The sequence below is a fragment of the Camelus dromedarius genome, chromosome 17 (assembly GCF_036321535.1).
Source record: "Camelus dromedarius isolate mCamDro1 chromosome 17, mCamDro1.pat, whole genome shotgun sequence".
NCBI lineage: Eukaryota > Metazoa > Chordata > Mammalia > Artiodactyla > Camelidae > Camelus > Camelus dromedarius.
Window position 1 is genome coordinate 30,668,876 of NC_087452.1, and position 13,342 is coordinate 30,682,217.

At 50.3% G+C, this 13,342-nt stretch overlaps 1 protein-coding gene across 4 annotated transcripts in view; it reads right to left on the bottom strand.

Annotated features, from left to right (window-relative positions):
- CACNA1D (calcium voltage-gated channel subunit alpha1 D) overlaps positions 1-13,342 on the bottom strand; it is a 296,376-nt gene that overhangs the window by 36,976 nt on the left and 246,058 nt on the right. For 2 of the 4 annotated variants that reach the window (XM_064496423.1, XM_064496424.1), the window contains 3 exons: positions 10,348-10,431; positions 2,315-2,359; positions 1,775-1,903 (listed from right to left, as the gene is read on the bottom strand). In XM_064496423.1, coding sequence (XP_064352493.1) covers positions 1,775-1,903; positions 2,315-2,359; positions 10,348-10,431 — 258 coding nt within the window. The remainder of the gene's footprint in view (positions 1-1,774; positions 1,904-2,314; positions 2,360-10,347; positions 10,432-13,342) is intronic. The other 2 variants (XM_064496422.1, XM_031470549.2) reach the window with 1 other exon arrangement.

Genomic DNA, 13,342 nt, shown 5'->3' on the forward strand with positions numbered 1-13,342 from the left:
GCAAGGCACCTTTCTTAAAATGCACACTTTTTGAAAGAAGAGCAGAGCTGGCGGCTGGTCCAGGAAAGAAAAGGAGCTGGCTGAGCTGTCACCAAGCCTGGGCTCCCCTTAGGAACATCAAATACCAGCACACGTCGGGTCAGACCCCTGGTCCCTTAATCCAAGGTTCCTCAACTGCTTTTCTACCTCACCGCAGGTGACAGAAGGTGTCCGTGTGTGTGGCAGGCCTCCAGGGAGCGCCCAGATTGTTAAACTTAATGCCAAGCACACATGCGTAAAGCCTCCACTTTCTCTGCTGAGAAAGGTCACCTGAAAGCCAATGGCTAAAAATCTTTCTGACTGTGCCAACTCTGGATTTGTGACTGCCAGCTGGCCCAGTGCAGCGGCTCCATCCTCACAGCTGGACTGGCTAACAGGGTCCCACAAGCTTGGTTCCAGGCTATCCTCACTATATCTACATGCATTTTCTCCTAGATTAGTGAATGTTTAAAAATTTAGTTGGCACCGCTTCTCAATTTTTATCAACTGCTACTCTGAGACACAAATTTATCTGCAATAATCAAATCTTAAAAAAAAAAGTTAAATTGTTTCTTTTAAAAAGTAAGAATGACATTATTACATGAATTCATTCTATTTTTATAGAAGTTTGTCCACAAACTGTGGTACTTTGTGTTTATAGCAACCATCTAGGATTTTATCCATTTCCAGGACCAAGGCTCACCTGCTTGAGGCCCTGCTCTGCCCTTGCCCCTCTCAGAGCTGCATTCCCGTTCCTCCTACAGCCTCATTTTCCCCAAAAGGACTTGAGATTTTCTTTCTTTCAGTTTTTGAATCTACCTCCTTCCCTAGATGTCATCCCTTCTTCTCTTTACCTGTTACCACCTCACCCATTGCGGAAAAATGTTTCCTGGGATAGTAACACCAGTTATCTCAGAGGTGGTGGGAGTGGGGGTGGGGGTGGGGGTGGAACTTGTGCTTTGTGTATCCTTGGTTAGTATGAGCATGTACTACCTTTGAATTAAAAATAGTCAAATGACGAAGAAACAAAGATCAGTGACTCACTTTCTGCTGTTCATGCACACCTTCAAACCCCCCACCTGGTGCGCCTAGTGACAAGAATCTGTGCCCCTCCCCAGTGGTGCAAGTCCAGGAGGCTAGAACATCTAGGGTGCGTGCTGGGAGGTACAGGAGAAGCTGGGTTCTGTTGGGGAACAGTCTGGAACTAGGATGCACCAGCCTGGAGAGTCCCAGATGACAAAGACGACCTACTTCATACCCAGATGTCCCCCACTCTGTAACCCTCCCAGGCACTGGACAACTCGTGACTGGGGATGGCGTGCTGGCCCCAGTCGAGTGGTCTCTGATTCGTATCTAGGTTGGCCAACAGAGGACAACAAAGACTGTGGCAGACTTAAGGGGAGAAGCTGTCTGGCTTCCAGAGGTTGGCCAGGACCCTCACGCGCTCAGACATCACCAATCACACAGGGCATCCTGAGGAGGGTGGAGGGGTGGGGAGCCTCGCATCTCAGTCAGCCTGGGAAATGCTGCCCATCTCTCAGCCACTGGTCCTTACTGCTTTCTCCTCTGCTTCCTTTAAGCAAGTAATCCTGTTGGGTTTACCCGAGCAACGCTGGGCCGGGTCTCCTCAGCATCCCATGTTCTCTACAGACCCAGGTGGTCACCCAGAAGGGAGTCTGGACCCTCCACACTAGAGGACAACTGCCGACTCACACATATTCTTCAAAGACAAAGAAGTCGCGGGAACGGCGCTTACCTGGAAGGACTTAATGAAAGTCCACAGCAATGTCCGGATGCCTTCCCCCCTGCTGAGAAGCTTCACCAGGCGCATCACTCGGAAAAGACGGAAAAAGGTGATGGAGATTCTATTGCTCTCTTCAGAGTTCTGAAGGGTTATTATGGAGAGGTCAAACCCAATGGAAAGTAGAACATGCAACACTTTCAGAAAAACAGCAAAAGATGCAAACAAAGGTGGCAGAGGTAAGAATTAAAGATGTGTTTCTAGGGCCTTTTCACCTTAAGAAGCATGATATGAAAGGAAAAGTTACATGCTAACAACACAGGGCTTGGAAAACCGCGTCCACACAGCACATGCATGTCCACACGGTCTAGTGTGTTAAGAGGGGGACGCTGGGCTGGTCAAGAGTACTGGACACTGATGATGAACGCAAACCACTGCAGACACTGCTCTGGAAGGACAATCATGGAGAATACAGAACAACTAGTGGAAAACTCAGCATGGTCAAATAAACTCAAGGAAAAGGCCCAGGCCCCGGGGACTAGTCACTGATCTTACCCCAGGTGTAGCAGTTGGGACAGGGACACTTTCACTTTCAGTTGGCTTTAAGAAATCAAAGATTGAAAATGTATTAATGAACTGGGAAGGAAGCAGGTGGTCAGGAGGACGGCCCCTCCCTCTTTTTAAAAATTTGTGGTGAATGTCTTAGGGTAATACATCTGCTCCCTTCCTGGAAACGCCAGCGGCACTGCCTGGAACTGACTTGAGGGCGGGCAGTGCTGACACAGGCTCAGACATGCTGCTTTCTAACTCACACCCAGGACGTAATGTTCCAAGGCTGACAGACATCCAGTAAAGGGTAATGCTGCAAGACCTCAGCTGTCCTGAACCCGAAAATGCAGAGGAGGACTCTGCTTCTGTGGGGAGACTGGTTCTCTTTTCTTTGTCAGGGTTGTGGGTCTGAGGAACTAACCACTCTGCGGCAGGCCATCCCTAACCCTGAGGAACAGAAAGGCTCTTCTAAACAAGGCAAACAGGGTGGGAGCTCCCTGTGGTCCACAAGCCTCCTGGACCCCACTCTCTTCCCGGAGCCGCACACCTAGGCAGCACGTGTCCAGTGGGGCCCTCTCTGGTGGGGCAGCCAAGGAGCCGGGCACTGCAGGAGAGGGGTTGGTTTCCCTCCAGAAGCCTTCACTGCCCAACCCAGAAAGCTTAGCTCTGTGTGGCTCTTGAGAAGAAACAACTTAGCAGCAGCTTGCCCTGAACTTCAGCAGTGCTGCTTCACCCCAGGTCTGGCTGGGCTCCTGCCACTTGGGCCCCAGGGTGCAGAATCCCTGCACCATCACCCTGTGGTCATCTGCCTCCCCGCTCAGCCTGTGAGCCCCCTGAGGGCAGGGACCTTGCCTCACTCCACTCAGTGCCCACCATGGTGTCTGGAACTTACTAGAGGTTCAATAAGTGTTTATGAGAATGCAGAGATTGTAAGCAAACTCACAAATATCAGGAGGCATCTTTAAACAGTAGAGACTGAACAAGAGCCGGGAAATGACAGCCATTCTTTTCCCTTCAAGGTGGGGGTTGGGGGGGGATCACCTCAGCTGAAGCAGCTTGTCTACCCGGCAGCCAGCAAAGGAAGGAGGCTCTTCTGGTTGGGGGCCTGGATGGCTGAGTACTCTCCAGGGCTCTAGGGAGCCTCTCTGCATGGTGTCTGCACAGCTAAGGGATGTGTGTGCACGCATGGCCACACACCCTCATCTGATGGGCTCTCCTCCCTGGAGATACAGGGAAAGGAAAAACTCCGTTCTAAAGTCTCACTCTCATCAATGGCTGCCTCCTGAGACCAAACATAAAACTCTATAAAATTCAAAAAATATAAGGAGTCTGAGCATATCACATCACAACTGAAATTCAACTGGACTAACAGGTTCTGCTGGGGCTAAAGAGGTTTCTGCTTCACTTGGGATGCTCAGAATGTGGACTCTCCAATAGGCTGGTCAAAGCCCAGTCACTCTTTCTATATTCCCTCTGTTATCTCATCTCCTTAAAGGGACAGATGATGGTTTTTAACTCAATGACTTTATCAAGTGAAGGAATTTATTTCCCAAAGTTCTCAATCTCTCCCACACCATCTCCCTAAGGGCTGTGTGCAGGAGGCTCCAGTCTCGCCCATGCAGCTGGAGTGTGTGGGGGTGTGTTTGTATGCTTGCCTATGCTCAAGGGGACCAGAGTGTGCATAAGACAGACACTCTACAGTATACTTTTGCAATGTCCATAACTTATACTTTGGACCTGCAAGAGAATAAGGAGGCTGTATGGTTGAGGAAGACACTTTCAGGCCACGGCTTCTCCTGCTTGCCCCTCCCCAGCCTACCCCAAGTCTGATGGGCCTGTTATGCCCATCTTATACGGGGAAGTCAGCAGCCAAATTGACTTTTGAAGCGCACATCTCCTTTTCAACTGGTATCTTTGAAGCATGACAAATCTTGGGCTATGAAGGTGAAACCATGGGTAGTCTTTTGTTTAAAAAAAAAAAAGAGGAAGAGACAGCATTTGTGGAGGGGCAAGGCAGCACAACATGCAAGAAAGGAAGGGCAGAGCAAACGGCACACCAGGCTGCGTGCACCCCCAGTGCAGCCTGTGACACCTCCCTCCCCCCACGCCATGTTGGGCAGGGAGGACTGCGCAGGGCAGGATGTCACGGGTAGCACTAGGGGAAAGTGCAAGCTGCCAAAATATCTTACACACTGAGGGACCCTGAGGATGGCTTTGCCTAAACTACAAACGCCAGCTTGATGAGAAGGGCAGGCCAGCTCCCACCCTAGGCTGCCCGCTGGGACTGCCTGGGAACCTTTAACAAACTCTGATGCCGAGGTCCCACCCCAAGGATTTTTATGGAATTGATCTGGGATGTGCCCGAGTTTGGGAATTTTAAAAGCTCCCAGGTGATACCAACCTACAGCCAGAGCTGAGGATGGTGGCCCTTGGCCAGGGTAAAGCTGGGCCATGTCTTCAGCTGGTCACCCACACCAACACATTCCCTGGAGGTCTGGAGTGACCACACAGAGTGGGAGCACAAGAAAAGCTCACTCAGGCTGTTACAGCTCAGCAAAGGTTCTTTTGGGGTTGATAAGGGTTCAGTACTCAGAAGGGTACAGAGAGAGGAGATACCCTCTCTGCCTTCCCTACAAGGGATGGAGGAGGCTTGGAAATGCAGGGAGCTGGTGGAGGGTGGGAATGGACCATCAGCAAGCTGACGTCCTGCCAGACTCCCAGGATGGATCACAGGACACCTGTAGAGCCCGGGAAACTGGGGAAGAACTCACTCCCCAGGGGCCTTTCCAAAGACAGCGCTAGGGGCTGAGTGATTGCTTTTCAATAGAGGGATTTCCAGTGTCATCCCAGGGCCTGGACTAGATAACTTTGGTAACTCCTTCCTGAGATGCCACATCCTTCATCTAGAAACCCTACAGGGAAATGGGCCTTCAGCCTCAGGAAGCCAAAATATATGCCAGGGTCTGCAAAGCTCCTCCCCACAGGGCTCCCAAGCAGGTTCTAGCAATGTAGGCTTTGGGCCAGCCCCCCGCAACCACGGAGCCAAACCAGCCCTGAGTTTCCCAAGTGCCATCAAAGGGATGGGTCTGCACCTTCTGCATTCATACCCATGTTTTTCTGGAAAAGCTGAAAGGATGCAGTCTTCCATTTCAGACAAGAAGCAAACCAGCATCCCAGCAAACCAGTTACCCTGAGGCATCCTGGAGAATCTTTGGGAGGAGCCCCCTCTGACTACTTCTGACCTGGTTTGTAACACCTCTGGAATGGAGGGCTTCTGTACTTGGGATTGCTGAGTTTGTGTCCACAAACCAGCAATCCGGTCCCTAGAAAAGGGTAGCATAAGGAATGGAGGGCTGAACAACCTGATCGGGGGTTCAGAAAAGAGGCTGAGTGTAGCTATTGGCCAGCTGGTCTAACCTGAGTACATGACAAGTCAGGGGCCAATCTTGGGTCCCTGGGAGTGAGCTTCCTACTGACTTTTTACATGCTCTTAAGTAATAACAAGGCAGGCATGGCTTCTAAACAAGCATTTTGCCTCCCTGGCAATAACGATAACGGAAAAGACTAAATGTCAGCCACGGCCATTCCCTAGGTTAGGGTGACTACAACGCTGGGTCATTTCACTATTCAAGGGACAAACAAGCATCGGAGAAGGGGAAAAAGTGAGCCTGCCATTCCTCATCTGACATTTTAGCAGCTTGGTGGAGTTATGATCCACTGTGATGAAGACAAGTCCACGAAAGCTATCAAACCATGACCGTGGCAGGGTGTGGGGCGTGGGAGCGGGGCAGCAAGATGGAGAGGGCTGGGTGAGCGTGCAAGCAGGACAACGGAAAGGGCCATCCAAAATGTCTGCACAAAGATGCAAACGCAAGCTCAATTTCTCATTTCCAGGCCAGATCACTCATTTTTGAAGACTATTCTGGCATGTCACAGAGCCAAGCATGACAGACCAAGATGGCCCCAGCTCAGGCCCCAGGCTGGAGATGATGAAATAGGGCACAGCACACAATTTAGATGACCACAACCCACTGCACTCCTGTGAAACTCAGTGAAAACCAAAGGTGGGGAAGCCAAAGACAAGTATACAGTCTTTCGAGCGCTTTTGCTTTAACAACGACTTCACCGTATATATGTTTATATATACTTGCCGCTACAATTTTCTAAAAATAAAACCAACATGAAAATCAATTAGGCAACAGAAAAGAAAGATCAACAGAGGTTGGGAGAGAGAGCACAGCAAGTTAAACATCGCAAAAAATGATGACGTATGGTAGCTAAAAACAGCCAACAATGGACCAAGAATATTCATGCTCAGCTGACGCAGGAGCTTGGGGGGCAAGGCCACCAAGGAAAATGATGTGCATTGCTTCCCTGGGGAACCTGATGTGCAGGAGATGGGGTGGAAGAACCACCAACTCCCCGCAGACAGTTATGTCAGCAGAGGGTAGGGGCACCCAGTCTCTTCTATCTTTTTGTAGATGCCCAACAAAGATGTGACAAAGGACCGAATCAAGAGGGGCCCTTGAGCATTCCCTCTGCGCTGAGGCCCAGCACAGGAATACCGAGGTCCCCCAAGGGTGTTTCTACTGGCCCAGGGCATTGAACTGGCATTGCTTTGGGCTCAGGAAGCTTTGGTCTCAGCCTTCATCTGACCAGGGGAATGGTTACACACTGAAAAACAGTACAAGGAAGTTAACTGGTATGACTGAATGTCAACGAAAGCCTGGATTGTATGGACACTCCAATGTCAAGTGCTACCTAAAAAACTTCATGTGGGCTTTTATAGACCTGTGGCTTTCCTGACTGATGGAAGGTGAAGGGGAACATGTCAGAGACAATGAAGAGCAGGGCTGAACCAGAGGGGAAGGTGCAGTGGGTGCCAGCCCGCAGCACACGGCGAGGCAGCCCGGAAGCTGGCGTGTGCTGTCACCGAGCACCCGGCAGCCAGTGTGTGGGTCAGGCATTAGAGAGCTGGGCTGTCTGCTGGGTGAACAAACCCTGGCCACATCCTGGTGCCCAGAAACGAAGCCTTCACCCTACCACCTGCACAACACTTGAAGCACGGAGGGACCTGCTGAAATTGTTGTTTATGGTTTTTCCACTTCCATTGTAGGCTGCCTCTGACTAACATAAGGGTCTGGTTCCAGAATGTTCAAGTAAGCGTACTTTGATGAAGGCTGTAAGTGCTTTATGTTGTGAGATGATTAAGCAGGTGGATGTCTGGTCATAAACTTAGGAGAGAGCCCACGGCAGCCTGGTGAGCAGCCCTGCTGCTCTCCCATTAGTATGAGATTATTTTATAACCAAGCATAATTTACATATTATGAGTGTCAATTTTATAGGTGATTTATACGAATTCTACTTTGTGTGAAATAATTCACAAGTCTGAGATTCTGGAGGTTGGAGGATGCATGTACTGAGGTCTAGGAAAATGCCATTTTACTCCTTTGTCATGGCATGAATTTGAGTGTCATGAGGCTCAACTCACACCCTCACGCACGTGGTAAAGTCTTACAGTTCATTTTCCTTATTAATACTGGGAAAATCTACATTTAAAATAATTCCATTTTGTCTCCCTAACACTTTTGGGTTTTGAACAAGTATCTTCACAACTACTCCTATCATTTTATCATTGCAATGTACCTACGAAGTAGGAAGGGCAGGTGTCATTCACCCCAGCGGACCCACGAGGGAACAGAGGCTGGGGTCCAGGCTAGTGGCTGTCCCACTATTCTACACTCCACAATCAGCCTGGCCCCCAGACTGGTGGCACTCAGAGACACCATCACTTTTATGTGAGGCAGGCTGTCTAGGCACCAGGATGGACCATGCAGTCCCACAGATGTCAGCCAGGCAGAGCATGGTGACGCCTTCCCGGCCAGGTGTTGGGCAAGGAAGGCCAGGCTGGCAGTGTGGAGCAAGAAGCCAGCACAGCCCAACAGCTCCCCTCATGCTCCACCCACCCCTGAAAAGGGCTTCACACAACCTAGTGGCACACGCTGGACACCCACAGAGACCTGCTGATGAACCGGGGACAGGCCAGGTGGGCAGGGCCATTTCTGTTGGTCTCGGGCCCTTCCAGTCTAGGCATGGGTCAGATCCAAGAAGGGCGAGTGGGAGGCACTGCTCCCCTTTCTGGAGCCCCTGAATGCTGAGGAGCATTCTCAGGGTGCTTCCTACAGGAGGTTCACTCTAGCTACCACGCTGCTACTGCACTTGTTCCCTCAACAAAGAATTCAACTGGGTGCAACAAAGGAGCGAGCACTGACACCCTCCCCTGATACACACTATGCCCTCTGTCCCCTAGCCCAGGGCAGCCTTCAATCTGCATCGATATTTGGGGAGCTAGGACAGGGACGTTACCCAGGGTCACTGGAAGGACTTGGCAGACACAGGGTACAGGTGAGGACACCCAAGGTGGTGGCCACGTGCTCAGGGCACAGCTGTGGGGCATCCCCCCTGTGCCTTGGTACCCACCATGGTGGGTGCCACAGTGGGTACCAAGGCAAATATTATGAGCTCTACTTTCCAAATGGATAAACTGAGGCACAAAGCAGCCAGGTGTCCTGCCAAGGTCACACAGCTAGTGAGCAATAATGTTCACATACTCACATAATTAACTCCCAGCCCTTAACATTTTAATAAGGTCTTTTTTTCCTTTTCCATTATATCTTATTACAAGAAATTGAATATAGTTCCCTGTGCTATACAGTAGATCCTTGTTGTTTATCTATTTTATATATAGTAATGTGTGTCTCAACCCCTCAACCCCTAATTTATCACTCCCTGCCCTTTCCCCTTTGGTAACCAGTTTGTTTTCTATGTCTGTGAGTCTGTTTTTAGTTTGTAAACAGAATTTATATCATTATTTTTAGACTCCACATATAAGTGGTATCATATGATATTTGTCTTTTTCTGTCTGACTTCACTCAACCTGATAATCTCTAGGTCCATCCATATTGCTGCAGATGGCATTATTTCACTATTTTTTGTGGCTGAGTAGTATTCCATCATGTGGGGTGTGTGTGTGTGTGTGTGTGTGTGTGTATACACACGTATCTTCATTATCCAGTCATCTGTTGATGGACATTCAGGTTGTTTCTATGTCTTGGCTATTATAAATAGTGCTGCTGTGAACACTGGGGTGCATATGTCTTTTCAAATTATAGTTTTCTCCAGATATATGCCCAGGAGTGGGATTGCTGGTGTGTCTATTTTTAGTTTTTTAAGGAACCTCCATACTGTCCTAATAAGGTCTCCTTTTAAAATGGTGTATTTGTTCCAAAATAGCAATTCTACACTTACTTCCCCACTCTCATTCAGGGGTGGGGGGAGGGAGGGAAGACGACAAACTGTTCTTCGCCTTTTGAAATGAATGTGTGCATGAATTTCTAAAGTGCTCAGAGATCCATGGGGAGGGTTTCTGGTCTCCTCCCCATTAGACTTAACGAAAACAATCAGGTTATAGGACACAAAGTTTGCTACTTACATTCACTTCAGTTATAGCAATATCAACGACGCTACCAACAACAATTAAGGCATCAAAAGTGTTCCATGCATCAGTGAAATAGTGCTGTGAGGGCAAGCATTCAGAAGCCACAGAAGAGAGGAAGCACAACGGGGGAAAAAAGAAGAAAAGGACAGTGTTATAAAAGGGGAACATTCTAGCATTAAGCCACCTGGCTACTTGAAAAATCGCCCTAAAGCAAACATGTTGTAGGTACATCACTTTGGGTACCACTTCTGACACAGCAGATAAAACAGTTCCAGATGCCTCTCTTGCCCTGCCTGCCAGTGACCTGGGTGATAGTGCAAAGCAGTCGGCCCTCCCAAAGGTGCTTTGTGTCAAGAAAGGCCCGGGATCAGGCTCTACCCTAAAAGGCCTCTTCTGTTCATCTCTCATTAGAAAACTCCTGGTGTTCGACCAAGTACGACTGGGCTCTGTGACTTGTCCAGGTGATGCAGTGCAGGGCGGGAGTGGAGGTGCACAGACAGAGAGGATGGGAGGCGGGCGCCCCAGGCGGGCACATACTCACGTCAGCTTCGCTGAGGGCCACGTCTACAATGCTGCCGATTACGATGAGGGAGTCAAACGTGTTCCAGGCATCACTAAAGTACCCCTGGACAGAGTGGGCGGGGCAGACGTTTATGAGCACATAGCAATGAGACGCCATGCCGACCACGTGGGGACACACCTGGGCCCCGCGGCACCCACGGCAACCCGGTGGGGTTCAAGGGCCAAAGGGAAGTGATGATACTGGCCACCAGTGGAGAGTGACATGGGGCAGGGGCACCTGCATGTGTGAGAGGGCACACACGTATGTACACACACACACACACACACAGAAGATCACGGCCCTGGACAGCATTGAACCAAGCTGAGTGTCTGCAGGACAGAGAGAGGCATTTGGTGACCATGCCCTGGCACCCAGGGTTGTGACCCCAACCCCTCACTGGATGATGGAGAAGGGTCCCCAATCATCCCACTTTCTTCTCTTCTCCCACTTTAAGAGCACTGTGGTTGACATTTCACACATTGTCACTTCTGTGGCCTTGAAACAAACCAGTATCCCTTCCTCCTGTCCACTAGTCCAACTATTGCAAAGGGTATGCCCTGTGGCAGGTGGTCCTCACAGAGCTCTGGGTCTAAAGGGACACAGACATGTGGCAATGGCTCACAGGGAGACAGGCACAGCAATGCATGAGGTCCGAGGCACAGAGGTGGGTGTGGGGCCTGGGGATCGCTGCAGGGAGGCCATGGCAGGTCTCCCAGGGAAAGAAGTGCTGAGGGTCGATGCTGCCACTCAACTGTCCTCCAAAGAAGGCCCAAACCCTACACGCTCTCCTTCCACCACAGCTCTGGCTTTCCTCCCCTCCTTATGCATCCTCCAGGCTAAGAGGACACCTTTCCATCCCTCAAAACCACCACCAGGTTCTTCCCCACCTCCTGACATCTCTGCATTCCAGGCCTCTATCTGCCCAAATCCACTTCCTTCTTCACAGTCAAATCAAATGCCAATTCCCCGATGGCTCCTTTTCAGATGCTCCTGATGCACTTACTGTCATGGTGACTCTGCATCTCTTTCAGGTCTGAATTTGGGGTCTTTGCCTGCTGGCCTATCCTGCAGAAAGCCCTCTGATGGGGACCGTGATGACTGCTCTGTCCCCTCCTCCACTAATCGCACCACCTAGCCCAGAGCCATGAACCCAGTTAGTGCTTGACTTGTGGCAACGCCTCCTCCTTCCACCAACCTGCACCCTCCTGTCATTCAGCTCTACCTGGTTCCTGTTATTTCAGGTCCTCGTATCTTGTTGAAGGTACAACATCCCTAAGATTGTGACTTATAAATCTGTAGATACATGGCATACATTTTATGTCCTCCTCTGGGCTCAGCACAGTAGGTGCTAAATTAGTGCCTGTTGTCTCCTGATACCCCCCAGGAAGCTCTCAATTGGAGTGGGTGTTGGGGAGCACGGAGGCTTCTGGGTGCAAGGTCAACGATTCTGTCTGCAATTCAACTGCATCTTTTCAACAAGTTGGAGCATGTTTTGGAAATAAAAATTCAGGTCTGAATTACATAAAAAGGAGCCCAGCGTGCTTACAACTGGGTACACTTAGTGCTGGATCCAGAAAACCAGAACAGAAAGTCCTTTGAAGTGTCAGGTCCCATGAACTGGTGATCCAGTGCAGGCCCAGAGGAAGCCACCGCGGAGTCCCCGCCTTCTACTACACTGTAGAGAACGAGGACACATTGGCTGTTCTGGTAACTGGGATGTTCCTTCTAGTCACTGTTAATCACCCCAAGTGCGTTTACGGAGGAGCTATAACACTGACTTACGGTTTGAGATTGTTTTTCAAATTCCATCTTAAATAATGTAAGATTCTCCCAATTACTGAGGGCAGGGTCTGACCTTTTTTATGTGGGTTAACAGCAACCCAAGGCTCCAGAGCCTGGTGATCCCTCCCTGCACCTCTAGGCAGGAGCTGATGCCTTATAAATGCATGGTCATCAGTAACTGGGGCTCCAGGGTACAGAACAGTGGCAGACCCGGTGTCCCTCCTCTCCCGCCCCGGCACACGGCCAGCCCCACCTGCGGCCGCTCCACGTGCTCTGCTCCACCTCTTGCTATCCACCATCTACCGAGGCCACGCCCACCCACTGTGGACTCAATGCCCCTCTTACCTACTTTAGACTTTGTTCCTGAATAGCTCCTCTCTCTCTCTGCTTCTGTCTCTGCAGAATCATCAGTATTCACCTTTGGGTCCTTCCTATCAGCCTACAAACCACTCTCCAACTGGCCAGTCCTGGCCCACTGTGGTGTGGAAAGTCACTTTAAATTAGCACAACAAGGGCTTGATGCACTGTGTGGGGTCCTGGAACTCTCCAATCATCTCATCCTCACTCTCTCCAGAGTGTCCAACTGCACTCACAAAACTGTGCCGAAATTCCTGAGGGTTCCTCGACTGAAAGCTGACTCCACTAATCTAGGTGACAGGAGGCTTCAGTTGGTGCAGGTGGCTGGAGTCACAGGCTCTGACCAGGTGGCTCTGCCAGGGGTCCACGGGAGGCAGAAAATGCCAGCCCGCCCCTTCTTCCCACATCTCGTTTCCCTGTTTAGTAGCCGCCTATGTAGTAAAATCACTGTCAAGTGAGTATGACTCTGCCCCCTCCCCTTTGCTGACAAAGTCACCGCAGTGTCTGGGTAACCAGAAGGTGAGGCAAGGGCTTCCACCATGCGCCCACCTCCATGCTCTCCCCTCTTGGCCGGTGACAGCAGGGTCTCCTACAACTGAATGCTGAGTTGGGTCCCCTCAGTGGAACCAGCAGTCCCTACCAGCCCGGCCAGAGCCAGCCTCACCCATTTGAAAGGACCAAGCAAGTCAGCCACATGCAATAACATCTATTACTCAGAAACACTTCTGACTCCAGAAATTTAATATCATAAACCAGACTGACGTGGGCTTGGGGCCAGGAAGCTCCCTTGCTTCTAAGAACTCTATCCTGACTGTCGTCAATGTGGTCTCCCGCC